The 22,983-nt window shown below is 37.0% G+C and overlaps 1 protein-coding gene across 1 annotated transcript; it reads left to right on the plus strand.

The window, feature by feature from the left end:
- The first annotated feature begins 4,940 nt into the window (after positions 1–4,940).
- On the plus strand, positions 4,941–13,423 carry LOC146134850 (growth hormone secretagogue receptor type 1-like). The gene is made up of 9 exons (XM_083395683.1): positions 4,941–5,032; positions 6,245–6,373; positions 7,052–7,181; positions 7,652–7,780; positions 8,629–8,768; positions 9,360–9,508; positions 10,950–11,045; positions 12,364–12,502; positions 13,189–13,423. The coding sequence occupies exons 1-9, from the start codon at positions 4,941–4,943 to the stop codon at positions 13,421–13,423; spliced, it is 1,239 nt and encodes a 412-aa protein (XP_083251809.1).
- Positions 13,424–22,983: the final 9,560 nt, after the last annotated feature.

The following is a 22,983-nucleotide window of genomic DNA, read 5'->3' on the forward strand; positions in this document are numbered from 1 at the left end:
AATAAAACGAAAAGGTAGAACATGGGGTGCTGTCTTAATTTCCCTCCCCAAAAAATTTAAAATTGAAATCACAAGCTAAGGAAAAATATTGGCTTTAAAGTTAAGCCAAAAAAAAGTAAGAAAGCAAATTAGCTATCGCGAACGATTTTTTGCGTGTGGGGTGCAGCTTTAAACTTCTTCCCCAATTTAATTGAATGTCAAAAGCGAAAGCTGGCGGAAACTTTTAAAGAAACGCACAAATTACAAACTTGGCGAAAAGTTAATCGCTTTAGTTTTAAAGAAACGCCCAATCACTACCAAGCCGCAACCAGACGTGTATTTCCACCCGCAAACCACCTCGTCCGCTTAGATTTCTAGCACGTCGGAATCTTCCGAGGTAGAGCACACCTGGACAATTACAGCAATGTGATGGGATGTTTAGCCTGGGTTTGGTCAGAACTGGTGATTTTGAAGCAAGATTGTTGAAATTGCCGAATTTACTTAACTGATTGTGGAGAAACAATTTAACGTAGCTTTTTAAATTAGGGTTGCACCTTTGTACGTTTCCGGCCAAATGGCACGCTACTAGGGGCTGAACCAGGGGGGTGGGGCAAGTTATGCCCCCCTCCAAAAATATGTATATTTTTTCCAACTTTTCCAAAGGTAATTCCGCAAACTTGATTGATGTTTTAGTATGTTTTTGACTGTTTTGAAATATTTTCGGCTCAAAGGCGCTGTACATAGGCTACTATGGCATGTTGCGTTGTGTCAATATAAATTTAATTTATTATAAGTAGAATTTATTTTAAAATATCTTATCAATGCAACTAAATTAAAAAAAAAAGCAAACATATTTTTTATGTGGTCATTTTGTTATGCCTCCTTTTAACCAAAAAGTATTTTAAGCAAAACAAACGCTCTTTTTTCGCTCTTGGCGCGATCAGCCCTAGATTCACTGACATATTTTGCTCAAAAACATCGGGTGTTTTTAATATTAGTTGTTTTATGTTTTAAACCAGCCCTTCTTTACCTGGGGTAAATTTTCTTGTTTTAGTGGATAAATCCAAGGAAAGGTATTCAATCTCTGAATATTCTGCTTCCATTTCTTCAAGTATCCTATATGGCTATGCAAAGCGGTTTCTCTGCATTGCTCGTTGACAAAAAGCAAGGGCAGCCGTTGCACTGAATATAACTGATGTAATTTGTTGTTCGTTTTTTATTAAATGAGCACCACTTTATATATTGGGGGTAAATCTGATGTTCATCTTTGTTAAAGGGGTAAAATATACAAGAAAGGTTAATAACTCCTGTCTGTTCTAAACAATTACGTCATGACGTCATCTCTCATATATTCCATGCTCTTGTAATTTGTGCACGGTGAATATGGGGATCAGTTAAAAATTAAAAAAGCCATAAACATAAAAGGAAAGTTGATTTTACTGCCATACAATTTTGTGCTGTTTCTTTAACGCCAAAACGGAGAAAAAAACTACTATATATGTATATAGGAGGGTAAATTGAGATGCAAGAAAAAATAACAATAAGGTAACCGGTTTTTTGTTAAGTGGTTTCATAAATCGGCAGAGATCCGTAAAAAAGGAAACCTAAAAGTACGTTTGTAAAGAAGGAAGCCAGCAAGCGCTTATGAACGGTCTGCGTAAATGTAAGTTGAATATTGTGTGTTCAGTGGTAAGCCGTAATTAGCTAAGTACCGTAACCGCTTCCTCAGCTGAGCCCAGAGTACGGTGGTCTTTGAACGCTCCGAAAGTATGTCGATTGGTTCAGGAGGGGGCTGATGGTCGAAACTCTAATCGTTCCTTCGCACGTCGTACCCGCGAAATCATCATCATAACGCTTTCATGATTCACGGCAATTAATTTTTCGCGCTGCCCTTGCCTGCTGTTTGAAGGTCAAAGTTCGACGCGAGATAACACATTAAAGTTGTCTGATTTGACGGATTAGAGCAAAGAGCCGCTCATTCCAATTTCACGCCAACTTGCAATAGCTTGTGTCTAAATTTAGTTTTCATCCAATTCCAGTTTGACTTGACTTGACTTAAAAAGTTCAGTAAATGGACTTAATTCTTTTCCACAAATGATTTGACTTGGGTTGTCATTGAGTCAAATGACTTGTGTTAAAATTAAGTGTTTTCATTTAACATTCTGCTATAGAATAGAGCTGTTTATTTTAATTTTTTGCTCGTTTTTTGCCCTTTTTGGATAAGTGATAGCTCATTCGCACGACGTACCCGCCAACTTATAATCATAACGCTTTCATGAATCACGGCGATTAAGTTTTTGCGCTGCCCCTGCCTGCTGTTTGAAGGCACGAGTTTTTTGGGGTCGGAGTTCGGCGTGAGATGACACGTTAAAGTTGTCTGACTTGACGGATTCTAATTCTAATGCTAATTTACGAAAAACTGGCGACTTAATTTAGCTTTAATCCAATTTCCGGTTTTAAGAAAATTGATACTTTCTCCTAGACTTGTTATTTTTTGGAAATACTTGACTTGGACTTAATATATATTCACAAAATTTACAAAAACGACTTGACTGGGACTTCAGTTATTCCACAAATTACTTGATTAGTACCTAAGTTATTTCACGAATGACTTGATTGGAAGTAAAATTTATTCACAAATGTTTTGACTGGGACTTAAGTTATTTCGCAAATAACGTGATTTGGACTTAAGTTATTTTTCACATCACTTGATTGGGACTTAAGTTATTTCATAAATGACTTGGCTGAGACTTAAGTCATTTATTTTACAACTGGCTTGATTGTGACTTGAGTCATTTAAAAATGACTTTAAAACACTACTTTCGAACGACAGTGTTTTAAGGCCCATATTTTTTAAAGGCCTATCAAACTTGTGCGCGAAAATTCACCGTCTCGCTTCCACTGAGTTTCAACCTAATAACTTGACTTTGGCCAACTTACGAAGCTCGCAATTAGAAAGGCCGCGTCGATGCCGAGGCATGTCAAAGAGCGACGGACAAACCGGCAATTAAGGCCTCACCATCGCTTACACCACCTTGGCCAGATAGCGAGACAGACAGAGAGAGCAGGGCCTAGTAATGAAGCCTCTGTTGAACTTATAGCACCTGGAATTCGCCAAGGTTTAAACTGTCTTTGCCTGCCTTGGCGCGATTGTGAATCAAGATTCTGCCGCGAACAGGTTAGAACCAGTCTTTGTCGTCCATAGGGGTCTACTGTGGAACTGTAGCGAAATATGCTGCTTGCGAGATCGTTGGAAGCTTTTAGTGTAATTCAGCGACTGCTTGTAAGACATTTGTATTAGAATATAAAGTTTCCACAAGTTGTTATAACTAGGCTGTTTATCTTATTTATGTCTTTGACATTGACAAATGGAGCAATAGATAAGTAACGAAAAATCGCGAGCTTGTGGCAGCTTTAAGTGAAATTCAGCGACTGCTTGTAAGATTTTTGTGTTGGAATCTAAGATTTCTTGAAGCTATTTGAGAGAAATCGTCCTTCAAGGTTTATCCGGTGGAACTTTAGAGAAATACTTAGGCGACGATGAAAGTCTGTTCTTTTAAATTTTAACGTTTTAATTTTTCCTGTCCAACGGTTTTAATTTGAAATACTTCCTGAAGAAGAAGCGAATACAAAAGTCGCTTTGTTTGCATTATCTTTGCAAAACTAGCCACAAGTTTTTATTTGATTTTTGCTAACAATTTATTTTTTATCGATATTTTAACCCGTTACCTTCCATTCCTGTCGAAAGTTGCTTTTAACTTTACTAAAATATTTGGAAAACAAACACAATCATCGCTGGAAGAAGACTTATAAGTTGGAAATTTTACCTATAGTATGACTGTTGGTTTTTGAGCCAAAAAAATTGAATCCCCTTTAATGGAATTATTAGATCATGGTCTCTTGTGCCTAACTTTTATAGACTACCTAGCTAGTTGAACTGTTATTTTTAAAAGTATATTGAAGCTGCTTGCTAAATTTGATTGTTTACTTCTCTTGCGTCGAACTGAGGCGATTTTTTTTATTGAAATTCAGCAAATTACTTTGTTCGTATGACTTTGGTCTTAAAGGTAAAAATAAGATTCTATTTGAACAAGAAACTGCTAATAATTTTGGATTTCATAAAGATACACCCTTTTATATATTCTCGTATATGTCTGATCCAGGTTTTACTCGTGTTTTAAAACTTTGAGTTTTATTGTTAAAATACCAATCAGCGGAACAGTGATCGATAAGCAGAAACCTGCTGCCAATGGTTTTCAGTTTCATATAAAACGCACTTACAGAATCTAACGTATAAACGCAGTAAATTACTTTTGCAATAAGTGTGCGCGACTTTTTTACAACCAGTTGGTGAGAAACGTCTTGATTTGGTTGAAGGGAAAACCTCGATCAGTCACTTTGTTGTTGTGACTGAGACAAATGTTGTAGTAAGCCAGGACCCCTGTTATTAAACCTGTAAAGGTCGTAGAAGCAGTGTTGCAATGACTTTAGTCAATGACTTGACTTAAGTGCATTTAAGTCACTGTTTTTAAATGAATTGACTGTTATACTATGTGGCCTGTATTAAAAAGCTTAATCTTTAGACGTACTAAATAACAAAAATGATCTGATAGTATATTTAGTAACATTTGTTCAATTTCCAGATAGTTAACGATTTTTAGGCAGTTTTGCTTTAACGTGTGAAGAGCTCCAAAGAAAGTTCGTACATGGCAGCTATACGTTTTTATGATGTATATTTAATGAATTTAAATGTATTTAATAAACTCAGTTGAGGTATATTACCAAGACCCACAGAAAATCTCGTTTGGCTAAAAAGTGTTGAAAAGTTAGTTTGAATAAAACTGTAAAGTCTATAGCGGGTTTTATGCGTATTTTAAATTAGCCTGCGAAAAATATCAACCATCTGCATTTGCTTTACAGAAAAATTTCTAAAAAAGGTTGTCTGAGTGTAACGTTAAACAATGGTGACTCCGCATACAATTACCCAGCATATTCTGCACGAAACAACGACAATTTCAACTTCAAATTCAACGGAAATCGATCCAATTGATGAGTGGGTGAAACTATAAATTGCCTTGTTCATTTTGCACGAGTTCGCTTTTCTGTTTAAGTGAGAGGATGTGGCTTAGACGATTTCCATACACCTCGTTTTGTAATTCATACCTATTCCATGAATCCCAAACCAAGTGTTAATTTACGTGTTATTAGAAGGTTCGGCCACTTATGAAGTCTCACCGGACGTCAATTATAACTCTATCCTTAATAATAACAATACAGTGTTATCCTTCAGAAATTCGGATTGAATTTAGTTTGGCTACAAAAATTTACGTACAAGCAAACATAAATAGAAAGACTATAGTTTGAATATGAATTGCAAATCCATTTATTTTAGCTGTAAAACAGAGTATTCAATTGACATATTCAAGGCAAAACTCACAGGTTTGTTGATGGGGGCTTTTTCCAGGCTTATTTCTCTCTAGTTGTTTATGGGCTTGCAGAAAGCACATATGAATTCTTTTGACCAATAATAATTAAAAGGATGCAAGTATAAATTAATCAAATCTCACAATTAACTTGTCTTTGGGTACAATATGCACGGATCTGTAATGTAGCTTGATATTAAATTACAAAGCCGAAAAGGTCGAGTAGATTGACAGCATCTTGTTTAGGACGTTTCGATACAAATTTGTATCATCTTGAACGAGAGGTAAATTGAATCATCATTTAATGCTCCGACTATAAAAACTCAGAATGATAACAATTGCTTTCCACATTTTATAAGCGATGCTTTGATTTACCTCTCAGTCACATTAACTGAAGATGATAGGAGTTCGTATCAAAACGTCATAGTCAATATGATGTCGATCTACTTGACCTTTATGGCTTTGCAATTTAATATCAAGCTACATTACAGATCCGTGCATAGTGTACCCAAAGACAAGTTAATTGTGAGATTTGATCAATTTATACTTGCATCGTTTTAATTATTATTGGTCAAAAGAATTCATAGGTGCTTTCTGCAAGCCCATCGTACTAAGGCGTTTTCAGTGCATTTTAAACGTTGATTTGTCGCATAATATTGTTATATAAACAACTAGAGAGAAATAAGCCTGAAAAAAGCCCCCAAGAACAAACCTGCGAGTTTTGCCTTGAATATGTCAATTGAATACTCTGTTTTACAGCGAAAATAAATCATCATGAAAGGGAATAAAATCTGCTGTTTTATAAAGTCTGGTAAAAAGTTTTAAAAAATCATTTTTTCCAGGGCTTATGTTCGTCCGTTCAGTGACAAAGAGATTGTGGTTTTGGCGGTGATTTTGATCACTCTGTCCGTGCTTGGGATATTTGGCAACGTACTCACCATTTTGGTCATTTACACAAGCAAAGGCCTAAAGTGAGCTAAACACTTTATTTTACCGTGCCTTAATACCTTAAACTATAACTTAAAACATGATCTGACAATGTCCCTTGAAAATCTGTATTTTTTGCCTATTTTAACAAAGTAAATTAAAAAAAATCGAATCTAATTATGTTTGTAGAAAGCCTTAGCCACGTGGCCCTGTCCCCCGAAACCGTCTTTTGGTCTATTGAACTAAGTGAATGCAAATATTTTGCGAGAGTCTAAGTTGCTAGAATGTCTTTGCCCATATTTATAAAATTGTTCTAGCCCAAAGGTTTCACATGTACGATCACAACATCGAAAACAAAAGTTTAGGCAACTTGAACGATATAAAGAAGTTTTCATTACATCGTTCTAACTTTTGTATTGAAAAAAAAAACACTTCTCCAATTTAAAACTTTAACCAAATAAACGATCTGTGCGGTGTTTATAAGGTTATTTTTTTGACGTCTCATTTAGTTGCTTACTCTGTATCGTCACATTTTAACGTAACTATGTGACGCAATCTCGGAAAAAAATTTCTTGCCCCCTTTAATTTACTTAAAAAAATAAGAAATACTAAAAAAAAAAAAAACGCTTTTGCCAGTCTACCTTGTAAAAAATAGTACTTCAATGGGCACCTCACGAGCAGATATTTTCAAATATTTTCGAAACCTGTTTTTTTATTTCCAGGACAGTCTTCGAGATTATGATAGTGAGTCTGTGTGTGTCCGATCTATTCTCTGCCATCATAAGTCCTCTGGCTCTTTACAGAAGAACTTGGGGATTCGATCACTGGGCCATCCCCTCCTTTCTGTGCAAGGTGAGGAAGTGTACGCGTGTGTGTGTGTCTGTGTATGTGTATGTATGTATGTATGTGTGTGTGTGTGTGTGTGTGTGTGTGTTTGTTTGTTTATGTTTGTATGCTTGTATGTGTTTTTTGTGTGTGAGTATGTGTGTGTGTGTGTGTGTGTGTGTGTGTGTGTGTGTGTGTGTGTGTGTGTGTGTATGTGTGTTGCTGTGTGTGTGTGTGTGTTTAGGCTACGTTATAGTTTTTACATTTGCCATACAAAGGCTAACATTACAACGAAGCTATCTCGCTAGTTTCACATAGATTAAGGTATATCTACGAAAAACATTAGTATTTCCTAAATAAAACTTCCACTTACTTACTGTCACGAGTCTAATGGTGAAGTAATTCGATTTGTTTGAGGATCAATAGTCTCCTTACCTCGCGCGAAACCACGGCAAATATCGACCGGAAAACACCGTAACCCTGAACGTTTCTTACAGTTCTACTGGGCTTCCGACCTCTGGACTTCATACGTCACGGCTTTCCACATTTTCTCGTTTTGCCTACTGCGCTTTGTCTCCATCAAGTGGCCGCACACCTTCTCCTTGTTGAAGACGAAGCACATACTGGTTGGTAAACCTGTATTACAAAAATGGGTTATATCAAGGATACAACGGCCATATTGCAAAGTAGAAATAGATTTGCACAAACAGAAAACGTTGCGCTACCTATCAAACTTAAAGTTAACGAAAAATATAGCGTAGGAGATTGGCAAACTTGGCGCCATGTTTGTTTGTGGCTCCGGCACTGCGATCCAATCCTACATTGTAAACTAATTAGGACATTTTAGTCTTGTTTTGATATTTTTTTTTTGAAAAGCCTTAACATTCAGATAAATGAGCTTCCAACGCAAAATTAAATTTTGGCTTAAAAACGTAGAACACTTTACCTATATGCAAGATTTAATTTGATCAATTTTGCTTCGTTCACTAAAGTAATGTCGTTATTTTGTAGCATAACAGCTGGAGGTTGTAGTTAGACGTAATAAGAATTTCAAACACATACAGAAGTAGGTAGCGTTTTGAATGTTTCGAATAAATCTTAAGATAATGGCTGGAGGTTGTATTAAGACGTAGTAAGAATATCAAGGCCCATACAGAAGCATATAGCATTGTAGGTATCAAAATTTTTTTTCGTTTATATATAGTTAAAGTTGGCAAAAAATATAGTTAGGCCGTTCCAAGCTGAGCCAATTTAAAAATTCTATGCCACATCAACTTTTAAAATAAAGTGCAATAAATGTACCACTATCACGCAGCAACTATACATGATAACACTAAACTATCCAAAAGTAACTCGTGGCCCACTAAAAATGGCTCTGCGGCCCACAGTTTGCCGGCCACTGACTTAAAACCATAAAAAGCTTAACAGGCTTTAGTAGTGGTCTGTAACCATTTTTTTCCGTTCCTTGATGCAGCTCTACATTATGATGATGTGGGTTACAACGTTGGCTTCTGGATTTGTTCCCTTCGCCATCTTCATGGATTCTGGGATTAGGAACCGAAGCAGTCATCAGACAAACGCCAAGTGGCCAGCTTGCACCTGTACTTTGGAGTGGTAAGCCTGTACCATAGGAACGACCTTTACGACAGAGCTTTCTACAGTGTTATAACCAAGATATTTTAAAGTCATTTGTGAAAAAACTTAAGTCCAAGTCAAGTCATTTTGAAAGACGTTAAGTTCAAGTAAAGTCATTTGGAATAAATAGCTAGTCAAGTCCCAGTCGAAACATAATTAGAGCAGTCAATTTCAAGACAAGTCCTTGTCAAAACTTAAAATAGTCCGATTATTATGGAAGTAACTCAACCGAAAACTAACAAATGCTTACTTAAAACATTTCATTTCAACCAAAGTCACTTGTCCAAAAGACTCCAGTCCAGTCAAGTAATTTTGCCCAAAAGACTTAAGTCAAAAAAAGAGTGACTTAAGTACACCTAAGTGAAATCATTAAACACTGGCTTTTCAAACTGTGGCGTAAAATATTGCTCCAAAGCGTAACTTTTTTCTAGCTGCGCAGAGCTTAACACTATAGAAATTAAATGCAAATTACGCTTTGGCCAGCTTAGCGCAGCTGTAGTGTAAACGGGCGTTAAATATCCAAATGTGTATCTTCGTATCCATTAACATGTGCTGTACAACTTCTACTAGGATCACGCCGTGCAAGTGGTACACCGCCATCGGCCACCCAGTGTTTTTCTATCTTCCCGCCCTTTTAACGTTGATCCTGTCCTTTCTAATCGCCGTTATCTTGTGGAAGAGAACTGTGGCGAGAAGAAGGCAAAAACCGCCTCCAACTGGTGAGAAAAAATTAAGTTTGTTGCTTTGACATTTCAACGATAGCCTTTGAAATAGGTTTTCGGAAAAGTCTAGTGCAGTGTTCCGCAACCTTTTTTGGCTTGCGGCACCCTACAGAAATTATAAATAGTTCGCGGCACCTTTGCTCGTATTTTTTCCGAGTGATTAACTTTAACGGTACAATAAACGACATGAAACAGCAAGTTAACTGTGCAATAAGGTTGAAAAACCCAGCTTTAATTTTTGGCACTTTTACCGTACACAAAAAATTGTATCGAGAAGCTCACCAAAAGAGCAAAACATGGAATTCTAAAGAATTTCAAATATCTCTCGGCACCCTTAAGCGTTAAAAGTGGGCCCTAGAGCAGGGCTGCGGAGTCGGAGTCGGACTCGGGACTCAGGACTCGGGACTCGAGGAGTCGGTTTGTTTTGCGGGAGTCTTACTCGGGACTCGGGACTCGAGTAAGACCACGCAAAACTACCCGAGTCCCGAGTCCGACATGCGCATGCGCAGTATCACATTTTTAAACTGATATGGCCGCCAACTGGAAATTGTAAATGTAGAATAGCAAATGGTGGAATATTTACCAACCATGGATTGTGAGTGGATAAGTTATATGGCAACCCTATAAGTGGATTGCTGAATATCAACGTTATTTTAGTTACGTAAATTGGGAACACAGGCTGTACAACAGGGACGGACTCATGACTCGACAAAATCACACGTTTGACCGGAGTCGGACTCGGGACTCGGACTCGGGTTTAGTTTTTTGGCCGGAGTCGGACTCGGGTTATTTTTAACCGACTCCGCAGCCCTGCCCTTGAGTGTCGCGGCATCCCCGTTGAGAACCACTGGGGAACAACTTCGGTCAACCATTTTTCAGATACTGGTTAAACTACTAACTTGTCGTTATCGTTGGTTAGTATTAGGAATGTTCGATACTTGGCCGATACCTATAACCGATATTTTAGGCAAAATGTATCGCTATCAGATCCGGTACTGAATGACGTCATTTCTATGATCATACATGCAAAATACGTAAAATTGAAACTCCAAGGCAATGGCTTTGCTGGTTTTATTATCGGATGTTTCTGTTAACTACAACTGGCCTGATGTCGCCTTCTTTGCTATAATCCCGTCTATTTATCTTGCTTTATTAAAGTTATTTATCTTGCTTTATTAAAGTTATTTATCTTGCTTTATTAAAGAAAAAAGTGAACTGAATTTGAATCTGAGGTTTAATTAGGTTCATCGAGAGCTGTGTTATAATTGCAAATATAGGGGGAAAATATTTTTTACAGGGCGTGTTGCGTGAAGTAAAAATAAACTTAAAAATTTGATGAAGCGTAGTGTCGCTACCTTTGAATTTCAATACGAAACAAACTACTGTTTTGCTAAAAAAAAACAGGGTTGAAAGTGACTGAATATTTCGTCTTTTTCAGCTAAAGAGGCGAAAAACGGTAGCAAAGAGAAGCAAGCTATCTTGCAACTTTTCCTTGTTGTGGGATCCTTCTTTGTGGGATATATACCTTTCACAGGTGAGATCTTATGAGTATCAAGTTTCTGTTAACGTGTAGTACAGTGTTTCTTAACCTTTTGTACTTGGGGGCGCACCTAGAAGCGTATGCCAAACGTGGCGGCGAACCTTACCAGTAAAACGAGCGTGAAATTTCTGAGGTGTACCGATATTTCTCTTAATTTGCCTGCATTTTTTTATTATATGGGTTTAAAGTTGCATTTCTTTAAAGGGACTTACCGACTTTGGGACTAAAAACGTTATGTTGTCCATTAAAGTCTTATTCCGATTAATTTAGGACTTATTTCGACATGTTTTTCCTTTCGCTCGCGGCGCACCTAGCAGACTTCCGTGGCGCACCAGTGCGCCGCGGTGCACCGGTTGAGAAACGCTGGTGTAGTACACGAAATTATCTCTTTTTAACAGTAATTAGACACAATCGTTAAAAGTGCTGCAAAAATACTTTTATAGATTAGAATAAAATATACTTAAGTAATAGCTCGGAAAATCTCTCTGTTATAACCACTGCTACCTTGACTTAAGTGCACTTAAGTCACTGTTTTCAAATGACTTGACTTGACTTAGGTCTTGTGGACAAAAATACTTGACTTGATATAAGTCTTTTGACCAAAATGACTTGACTTGACTTAAGTTTTTGGGACAAATGACTTGACTTAAGTTTTTGGGACAAATGACTTGACTTAAGTCTTTTGACCAAAATGACTTGACTTGACTTAGGTCTTGTGGACAAATGAATTGGCTTGAAATGAAGTGTTTATTTAGGTATTTTTTTATAGAATTGAGTTATTTATCCTTTTTTGCACATAAATCAAATTGCTTGTTATATGTGGAGTTTTTCTTATATTTTAGTTCAGTTATTGCTTTAATCGTACGAGTTAAGTCAAGGTAGCAGTAGTTATAACTGTTATTGTTTATAATCGTACAAAAATTCTAATAGTTTACCATTTTATTTTTTATGACAAGGACGTGACTTAAAGTTGACTTTCTCTAATTATGACTGGGACTAGACTTGACTTGGACAACTGATGACTTGGACTGGGATTGTCATTTATTCGAAAAAACTTGACTTCGACTTAATTTAGTTTACAAATGACTTGACTGGAATTTAAGTTATTTCAAAATGGCTTGTTTACAACACTGCTGATAAATACCGATAGAAGCTTAGTAAAGTTTTCAAAATGACTTTAACTGTGACTTAATTTGTCATTTATTGGAAAAAAAAAGGCCTTTGACCTAACTTTTACAAATGACTTGACTGCGACATTTTTAAATGACCTGTATCATAACAACACTGCTTTAATGTCTTGCTTTTCTTGCAGCTTACGCTTCGTACACCCAAAACACGCGAAACACGGGCAACTACGGGTTGAGAGTGGACTGGGTTTTTGGTCTCTCCTACTATCTCTGCATGCGAATATCGGAATGTCTCAATCCAGTATTTTATAACATCGGGTCAACGTAAGTACAATGAGAAAGCGGATTTTGTTATTTTATTTACGGCAGGGGTTCTTAACCTTTTTTATCCTTTTGAAAATGTTGAGAAATCAATGACCACCCTATTTTCCCCCTATTTTTTACCCTTTTGAAAAAATTAAGAAAAGTTAGTTTAATTAAAAAATGGTTTAAAAAAAAAAAAAAAAAAAAAAATGGTTTACAGTAACCGATAGTTAGAATAATAAAATGACATAGCTTGATAATAAATTGCCAAAAAGGTCGAGTAGATCGACATCATCTTGATAATTAAGACGTTTTCGATACGAGCTTGTATCACAGATCCGAGCATAGTGTACCTAAACTGATATAAATACAACACTAAATAAACATGATAGTAGGCCTACTTTAAATAGTTATTACATATTCAGGTAATGTGACGTTTGAGCTTGTTTTTTGCTTTGTCAATGTCTTCATCGTATAGTTTTATAAATTTTTACATGACCCACTTGAAAAACCTCAGGTTGGGAACCCCTAATTAAAGGATAGTTTTTAACATAAAGTATGCGATCAGATTCCAAAATAGTACCCTAAAGAAACCAAATCTTACCAAATGCCTTTCGGTCATTCTTGGCAATTCTATATTTTAGGAAACATTAAAGGTAAATATATTGAAAAGGGCCTTCTGGATTTTTGTCAATTCCTTATTTTAGGAAAACCTTACTTCTTGGTTATAGAAAGCTACGAAACGCCACCGTGAAATTCCTGGGCCGTTGCTGCTCGTGCTGCATCGGGGGTCGCGAACCCCCCTCCGATGACCCAACCTCGTCTCACACGTGCTCAAATACGTCGCGAGGTGTCGCCAAAGTGCAGCAGGAGAATCTAGCACCGCCACAAGATGTCGCTAACGATGACGAGCCGGTTATCCACGACGAAATTCCACTGTAGAGAAACACACTGTACAAGAAGACGTGTACATAAGAACTGGCGGTTAGCTAGTTGCTTCCCGCGCGGTGAAAAACAATGGCTTATTGCCGAGGAAGGTTCCGTGAAAAATTAGCCGGATACATTGGGTGCCTACAATACACTACTCATGATCACTTTCAGTCAAAAAATATTGCGATGGAGCATTATTAAACTTATTTTTACAATGCGTTGTCTAAATCTAAAAGACAAACGCCATTGCTTTTAAGAAAAAAAAACATTACGGGTTGTCGACGTATTGGGATTTTGGTATTAAACGTCATAAAGTTAGTTAAATGAGTAAAGAAGGTAAATAACATTGGGCCTTTCCAATTTATTTAGTTTCATTTTTATTGGCCTTTAAACTATTGGGAGGAAATTGAACAATCAAACAAACACAAGAAGCCTCCTCATAGAAGTGTCTTATTAAAATTTATTTGTAATTTGCGCCTATAAAAGTTGAAGCCTAGTGAATAAAATGTTTCCCATACGAATGCGTATTTCGTAATTCGCAAGGTAATAGCATTTAGTTGTAATATCCACAAGTGCCAAGACATTTCAATTTAATAAAAAGTTTGAATTTAAGTGAAGATTTCAGTAGATTCTAGAAAACGCAGGTGCTGTGCCATATAATTTATACGAGCATTAATTTATTAACTTTTTTGTATATAAAAAGTACAAAACATGTGTGAAAAACAACTCATCGATTATCACAACGAAATATTTTCAAAAAATTAATTTATGCTTGTTTATGCGGTTTATATTGTATATTTGAAATATTTTTCCTGAAATCGTCCAATAAAAGTTTACGGTATAGGAAATTGTTTGCGCACAAAACTTTGTTGCTGAGTGATTAAATTTCGTTTCACTTCGCTGACAAAATGTTCTGTGGTGTTTTTACACCATTGTCATTTCGGCGAAATAATTTTTTGCAATTTTTTTTTTTTTTTTTTTAATATTTTTTCGCCGTTTACCACAAAGTAAATATAATATAAAATGAAAGATAATGCAAAATCTAAGCAAATTATTATATAAAAATGCCTGACAATTCATTAATGCTAATCATAAAGAATGAAACCCAATATACCAAAGCGTTAAGCATACCAAAAGTAGTTCTTACGAACTTTTTTTTCAAAGCTAATTATTTAAAAAAAACACTGGGTAATCAAAGGCGATTTTGAAAACTATCCGAACTGAGGAAGTTTATAAAAATCGCTGTGTAGCTACTATAGAACACACTAAATGAAATAACATTAGTCTCCCACTGACCTGATTAAGAAATTTACAGCGAAATGGCTTTTTCGAAGCATAATTTTTGTCAAAAAAATGTTGACATTTTACGCGTAGACAATATATCAAGGGCGATTTTGAAAACTATCCGAACTGAGAAAGTTTACAAAATTTGCTGTGTAGCTACTATAGAACACAATAAATAAAATAAAATTAGTCTCTCACTGACCTGAATAAGAAATTTACAGCGAAATGGCTTTTTCGAAACCTAATATTCGTTAAGAAAATGTCAATATTTCACGCGTTTTAGAGAAGAAATCAAGGGCGATTTTGAAGACTATCCGAACTGAGAAAGTTTATGAATTTCGCTGTGTAGCTACTATAGAACACTCTAAATAAAATAACATTAGTCTCTCACTGACCTGATTAAGAAATTTACAGCGAAATGGCTTTTTCCAAGCCCAATATTCGTCAAGAAAATGTTGACAATTTACGCGTATAGAGAAGAAATCAAGCGCGATTTTGAAAACTATCCGAACTGACAAAGTTTATGAAATTCGCTGTGTAGCTACTCTACAACACAATAAATAAAATAACATTAGTCTCTCACTGACCTGATTAAGAAATTTACAGCGAAATGGCTTTTTCGAAACCTAATATTCGTTGAGAAAATGTCAATATTTCACGCGTTTTAGAGAAGAAATCAAGGGCAATTTTGAAGACTACCCGAACTGAGAAAGTTTATGAATTTCGCTGTGTAGCTACTATAGAACACACTAAATAAAATAACATTAGTCTCTCACTGACCTGATTAAGAAATTTACAGCGAAATGGCTTTTTCGAAGCATAATATTCGTCAAGAAAATGTTGACAATTTACGCGTATAGAGAAGAAATCAAGCGCGATTTTGAAAACTATCCGAACTAAAAAAGTTTATAAAATTCGCTGTGTAGCTACTCTACAACACACTAAATAAAATAACATTAGTCTCCCACTGACCTGATTAAGAAATTTACAGCGAAATGGCTTTTTCGAAACCTAATATTCGTCAAGAAAATGTCAATGTTTCACGCGTTTTAGAGAAGAAATCAAGCGCGATTTTGAAAACTATCCGAACTGAGAAAGTTTATAAAATTCGCTGTGTAGCTACTCTACAACACAATAAATAAAATAACATTAGTCTCTCACTGACCTGATTAAGAAATTTACAGCGAAATGGCTTTTTCGAAACCTAATATTCGTTGAGAAAATGTCAATATTTCACGCGTTTTAGAGAAGAAATCATGCGCGATTTTGAAAACTATCCGAACTGAGAAAGTTTATAAAATTCGCTGTGTAGCTACTCTACAACACACTAAATAAAATAACATTAGTCTCCCACTGACCTGATTGAGAAATTTACAGCTAAATGGCTTTTTCGAAACCTAATATTCGTCAAGAAAATGTCAATGTTTCACGCGTTTTAGAGAAGAAATCAAGCGCGATTTTGAAAACTATCCGAACTGAGAAAGTTTATAAAATTCGCTGTGTAGCTACTCTACAACACAATAAATAAAATAACATTAGTCTCTCACTGACCTGATTAAGAAATTTACAGCGAAATGGCTTTTTCGAAACCTAATATTCGTTGAGAAAATGTCAATATTTCACGCGTTTTAGAGAAGAAATCATGCGCGATTTTGAAGACTATCCGAACTGAGAAAGTTTATAAAATTCGCTGTATAGCTACTATAGAACACACTAAATAAAATAACAATAGTCTCTCACTGACCTGATTAAGAAATTTACAGCGAAATGGCTTTTTCGAAACCTAATATTCGTCTAGAAAATGTCAATATTTCACGCGTTTTAGAGAAGAAATCAAGCGCGATTTTGAAAACTATCCGAACTGAGAAAGTTTATGAAATTCGCTGTGTAGCTACTCTACAACACAATAAATAAAATAACATTAGTCTCTCACTGACCTGATTAAGAAATTTACAGCGAAATGGCTTTTTCGAAACCTAATATTCGTTGAGAAAATGTCAATATTTCACGCGTTTTAGAGAAGAAATCATGCGCGATTTTGAAGACTATCCGAACTGAGAAAGTTTATAAAATTCGCTGTGTAGCTACTATAGAACACACTAAATAAAATAACATTAGTCTCTCACTGACCTGATTAAGAAATTTACAGCGAAATGGCTTTTTCGAAACCTAATATTCGTTGAGAAAATGTCAATATTTCACGCGTTTTAGAGAAGAAATCATGCGCGATTTTGAAGACTATCCGAACTGAGAAAGTTTATAAAATTCGCTGTATAGCTACTATAGAACACACTAAATAAAATAACAATAGTCTCTCACTGACCTGATTAAGAAATTTACAGCGAAATGGCTTTTTCGAAACCTAATATTCGTCAAGAAAATGTCAATATTTCACGCGTTTTAGAGAAGAAATCAAGCGCGATTTTGAAAACTATCCGAACTGAGAAAGTTTATGAATTTCGCTGTGTAGCTACTATAGAACACACTAAATAAAATAACAATAGTCTCTCACTGACCTGATTAAGAAATTTACAGCGAAATGGCTTTCTCGAAGCATAATTTTTGTCAAAAAAATGTTTACATTTTACGCGTAGACAATAAATCAAGCGCGATTTTGAAAACTAATCGAACTAAAAAAGTTTATAAAATTCGCTGTGTAGCTACTATAGAACACACTAAATGAAATAACATTAGTCTCTCACTGACCTGATTAAGAAATTTACAGCGAAATGGCTTTTTCGAAGCATAATATTCGTCAAGAAAATGTTGACAATTTACGCGTTTTAGAGAAGAAATCAAGCGCGATTTTGAAAACTATCCGAACTGAGAAAGTTTATAAAATTCGCTGTGTAGCTACTCTACAACACACTAAATAAAATAACATTAGTCTCTCACTGACCTGATTAAGAAATTTACAGCGAAATGGCTTTCTCGAAGCATAATTTTTGTCAAAAAAATGTTTACATTTTACGCGTAGACAATAAATCAAGCGCGATTTTGAAAACTATCCGAACTGAGAAAGTTTACAAAATTCGCTGTGTAGCTACTATAGAACACACTAAATGAAATAACATTAGTCTCTCACTGACCTGATTAAGAAATTTACAGCGAAATGGCTTTTTCGAAACCTAATATTCGTTGAGAAAATGTCAATATTTCACGCGTTTTAGAGAAAAAATCATGCGCGATTTTGAAGACTATCCGAACTGAGAAAGTTTATAAAATTCGCTGTGTAGCTACTCTACAACACAATAAATAAAATAACATTAGTCTCTCACTGACCTGATTAAGAAATTTACAGCGAAATGGCTTTTTCGAAGCATAATATTCGTCAAGAAAATGTTGACAATTTACGCGTATAGAGAAGAAATCAAGCGCGATTTTGAAAACTATCCGAACTGAGAAAGTTTATAAAATTCGCTGTGTAGCTACTATAGAACACAATAAATAAAATAACATTAGTCTCTCACTGACCTGATTAAGAAATTTACAGCGAAATGGCTTTCTCGAAGCATAATTTTTGTCAAAAAAATGTTCATTTTTACGCGTAGACAATAAATCAAGCGCGATTTTGAAAACTATCCGAACTGAGAAAGTTTATGTTAATTTTGTCAACTTACTTACGCGATAAATGAATGTTATTATTTTGATGGTAAGTTTTAATTTTATATATTTATTGGAGTAAAATTTTGGTATTTCGTGATTCACTTTGTATTTGTAAACTTCATAATAATTCGGTTGTTTCTTACGCCACAATGGTCATTGTGTTGTAGATAACATCCTGGATTCAAATTTCATTTTTTCTTATTTTGTTTCTTGTCGTTTAAATGTTACATTAGTTAAGCGTGGTGAAGTAGCACTGTTTACGCTTAGCAGTTTTATAATAGTTTATCTGACTTAATCAAAATGTAGCAAAACACAAGGAACTGTTTAATAAGTTAAATATTACAGTACTAATTTAGAAATTAGTTTACCGTGCTCAAAATAAATTTGACACAGTTACATGTTACAGTAAATGTGTTATATTGATGTAAAGTTAAAAAAAGATTGCAGGGTACTTAATTTCGGTAAATTTTGTATCGAACATTAAATGCCCAATGTGCTGAATATTAGAAAAATGTAGGAAAGGTTTAGTATTGTTGTTGTCAGTTTAGGAATTATCCAAATTCCAAACCTACTTTTTATATGGTAGACATGAAACATTTAACTATAGCGTTGGCCTAATTTTATCAAAACTGTTTAAAGATGCTTAAAAAAAGCTTTGGTATAAAGTTTTCATTGAAAGGTCGATTAAAGTGGACTATTGTTAAAAAAAATTACAACTACAGGATACTATTTAAATTAAAACGTTTGAATAGATTTTGTTCAGATGTTTGTCACCTGTAAATGCAATTCGCAAAGTACACATAACAATACCATGTGCCGTACCGGTCTAAAAAACGTGCCTGTTAACATATTCGAATGGTTGATTTTTAAATTACTTTTTCGCTGTTGAGAATAATGTTTTGTTGTTTTCAGCTTAAGATTTTTGATCTGCTTATTTCCAACTGCGACTCATTGAAAAGCAAAAGTGTGATTATTCGCAAAGGTTGATTGCATCGACTGACATTTTACTGACCTATACAGTGCCTTAGGTTTGAAATACAGCGTAAGTTTTCATACCTGATTTGTTTCAGGGAGTGTGGGCTTGTGACTGACAGTTTACTTGTTTATCGCTTGTTCATAAACGAGTTGACGAAAGTTTTTAAGTAAGTTTTACAGAGAGGAAAGAGATGTTTCGACGCAAGGAGAGGGTTCGAGGGTATCGGACGAGGACGAAGAAGTACATTCTCGGAGTGAGCGGGAAGCAGACGGCCTACCTTCGACCAGAGCCGTCCAGACTGCCTTCGGTGCTTCTGGTGACGGACAGCAACGGCCGGAACATCGTTTATCCGCAGGTAAAGAAAACTTAGATTAAAGAAAAGATTAGAACCTTAGACAATTGTAGCATTAATAGGCGAGTTATTAATTCCAAAACACTTTTGATTATTCATTATTTTCTTCCATTTGAATTCGCAATAATTACATAGATCGAGAGATTAAAAACTTTCTCTCTATACATGTTTTTGGCTTTTTGCCTGCAGCGGGTGGCGGCTAATAAGTATGGTATTAAGATGTCTTGGTAGATTAATAACTTCTTCGTACAGTTTAATATAAAAAACGTAATTTAAATTCACGCAAAATTTTCAATAAAGGTTTCCCGCCATTACTAGTAAACATCATAAGCAGTTATAATAGGCTGGCTTGTGGCGTTTAAATAAACTGTGCAGTGTAACAAGAGTGTTCAAAGTTTCGCAACTTTATTAGGCTATCTACATTAAATTTGGATGCGAACCATCACTTACAAGTAAACCTTTTTCCGTGTGGATTTCAAAGGCACTTAGAAAACGCGAAATTCTACTTAATGTGAAAAAATTAGCAATATCTGCCTATCATGATCAATAAGCTAATTCATATATGTATATTCGGTTGGTAGGAACTAGGAATACAAGTTGTAGGCCTACCGGTACAGCAAGGAATTATAAAAAAGTGTACTTTTGCTGCCTTTATTGGCATCAATGTACTTTGTTTACTTTATTGGCTTATATTAATTTGCAAGCTCAATTTTAATTACCCATTTTCAAATGTCCTAATATTAATGTATAAACACTGATTTTTAAAAAAGGACCTTAATTTACATACAGACCAAATAAACAATATTTTTTACGAGCAGATAGACTTTTTCACAACTCATGAACAATAAAAACAACTTTTATCTTAATGCATTTCAAGGTGGTGAAGTGCGCGAGCGAGGTGTTCTCTCTGTCTGCGATTTCGATCCCAGGCGGGGAGATCGACCATGGTGCGATCGAGCTGGCTGATGGGACGCGGTTCGAGAACGTGAGCTACATCGTTCTTGCACTTGGCACCAACGACTTCAGGAGGTGGTGGGACAACGACATCGGTGCCAAGTGTAAGAACATCATCGATGTATGTCGGGAGTGGTATCCAGGTTCCGAGGTATGAAAACCGTAAATTAAGTTAAGGCAGTTTTAAAGTCAACCGTAATAGTCCGTTTTATTTGTTTTTTTTAATCAAGATTTTTTGAAGCATTTAAATTACAAAGTTTATAGAAATGACATCATACATCAATTCATCAAAAACAGTATAAGAATATTAGTTACAGCGTAATAGTCGCCAGCAATACACTCACGTTGGTTACATTAATATACAGATGATTGACCCTAATTATTTATTGTTTTATTTTTTTTTATTTCAATTGACGCAACAACATTTAAACCTATGAAAATATTTATTTTCAGATCGTGCTCGCCGAGATCCTCCCGCAGTCCGGTCCCCATGCTGCGCACGTCGATGAGGCCAACAGCGTTCTTTGGAACGTTGCTCGTCGTGAGAAACTTTCGTTTCTTCACTTCGACATCGGCGAGGAGAGGGAGATGTGGAGTGATGATGTGCATCTCTCTGATGCTGGTCTACGGAGGTACATGACCAGCATCGAGGACCACATGGGCGCCCTCATCCAGGCTCGTGTGGTCCAGGAGAGAGAAGAAGTTCGTCACACGAGCGATGGTGTGTAGGCCATTTATAATGAATAGTTTAAAACGTTAATCACAAAGCAAAGAATGTTATTTTGTACTAAAATATATATGTTTATGAACACTACACACTGTTGTTTACGTTTCCTAGATGCAGGACAGGGCTTTTCATTTTGGGTTTAAATAAGAATATGGGTTTAAAGCGAAATAACCAAACCGATTAACTGGTTATTCGAATTTAAGCAACCGTACATCATTGCAAATCACAAGGGTCTACATTCTAGAACGCAATTTTTTGTAAACAGTTTGAACACCACTGGGGGAAAGCAACGACAACGTTAGGCATCGAATAAAAGTTAGCTAATATTTCACACAGAATTTACATTTTACTTACTTATTCTAATGTTCCTAGATGGTGCTTCAACATCGGCTGCTTGCCATCCTTTGCCAGAGCCACCTCGCAGCAGCAAGCGGTCCAAGCGCTCGTATCGCCCACTGTACTCCTTTGGATGCGTGGCGTTGCCTTCTCGAACCGGGCGGGAGAGTGATCGCCACTTCCCTCTTCCTGTCCCTCCTTTTTTGGGTGTTGGTGAGCGCCCGAAGCCTCTTTCTGTCCCTCCTCCTTCTTCGGCCAAGGGTCTTGGTGAGGGCCCGAAGCCACTTTCTGTCCCTCCTTCTTCTTCGGCCAAGGGTGTTGGTGAGCGCCCGAAGCCTCTTTCTGTCCCTCCTCCTTCTTCGGCCAAGGGTCTTGGTGAGGGCCCGAAGCCTCTTTCTGTCCCTCCTTCTTCGGCCAAGGGTGTTGGTGAGTGCCTGAAGCCACTTTCTGTCCCTCCTCCTTCTTCGGCCAAGGGTGTTGGTGAGTGCCCGAAGCCTCTTTCTGTCCCTCCTTCTTCTTCGGCCAAGGGTGTTGGTGAGCGCCCGAAGCCTCTTTCTGTCCCTCCTCCTTCTTCAGCCAAGGGTCTTGGTGGGTGCCCGAAGCCTCTTCCTGTCCCTCCTCCTTCTTCGGCCAAGGGTTTTGGTGAGCGCCCGAAGCCTCTTACTGTCCCTCCTCCTTCTTCGGCGAAGGGTCTTGGTGAGCGCCCGAAGCCTCTTTCTGTCCCTCCTCCTTCTTCAGCCAAGGGTCTTGGTGGGTGCCCGAAGCCTCTTCCTGTCCCTCCTCCTTCTTCGGCCAAGGGTGTTGGTGAGCGCCCGAAGCCTCTTACTGTCCCTCCTCCTTCTTCGGCGAAGGGTGTTGGTGAGGGCCCGAAGCCTCTTTCTGTCACTCCTTCTTCGGCCAAGGGTCTTGGTGAGAGCCCGAAGCCTCTTTCTGTCACTCCTTCTTCGGCCAAGGGTCTTGGTGAGGGCCCGAAGCCACTTTCTGTCCCTCCTTCTTCTTCGGCCAAGGGTGTTGGTGAGCGCCCGAAGCCTCTTACTGTCCCTCCTCCTTCTTCGGCGAAGGGTCTTGGTGAGCGCCTGAAGCCTCTTTCTGTCCCTCCTCCTTCTTCGGTCAAGGGTCTTGGTGGGTGCCCGAAGCCACTTTCTGTCCCTCCTTCTTCTTCGGCCAAGGGTGTTGGTGAGCGCCTGAAGCCTCTTTCTGTCCCTCCTCCTTCTTCGGTCAAGGGTCTTGGTGGGTGCCCGAAGCCACTTTCTGTCCCTCCTCCTTCGGCCAAGGGTCTTGGTGAGGGCCCGAAGCCTCTTTCTGTCCCTCCTCCTTCTTCGGTCAAGGGTCTTGGT

The sequence above is a fragment of the Ascidiella aspersa genome, chromosome 8 (genome assembly GCF_963924565.1).
Source record: "Ascidiella aspersa chromosome 8, kaAscAspe10.2, whole genome shotgun sequence".
Classification (NCBI taxonomy): Eukaryota; Metazoa; Chordata; class Ascidiacea; order Phlebobranchia; family Ascidiidae; genus Ascidiella; species Ascidiella aspersa.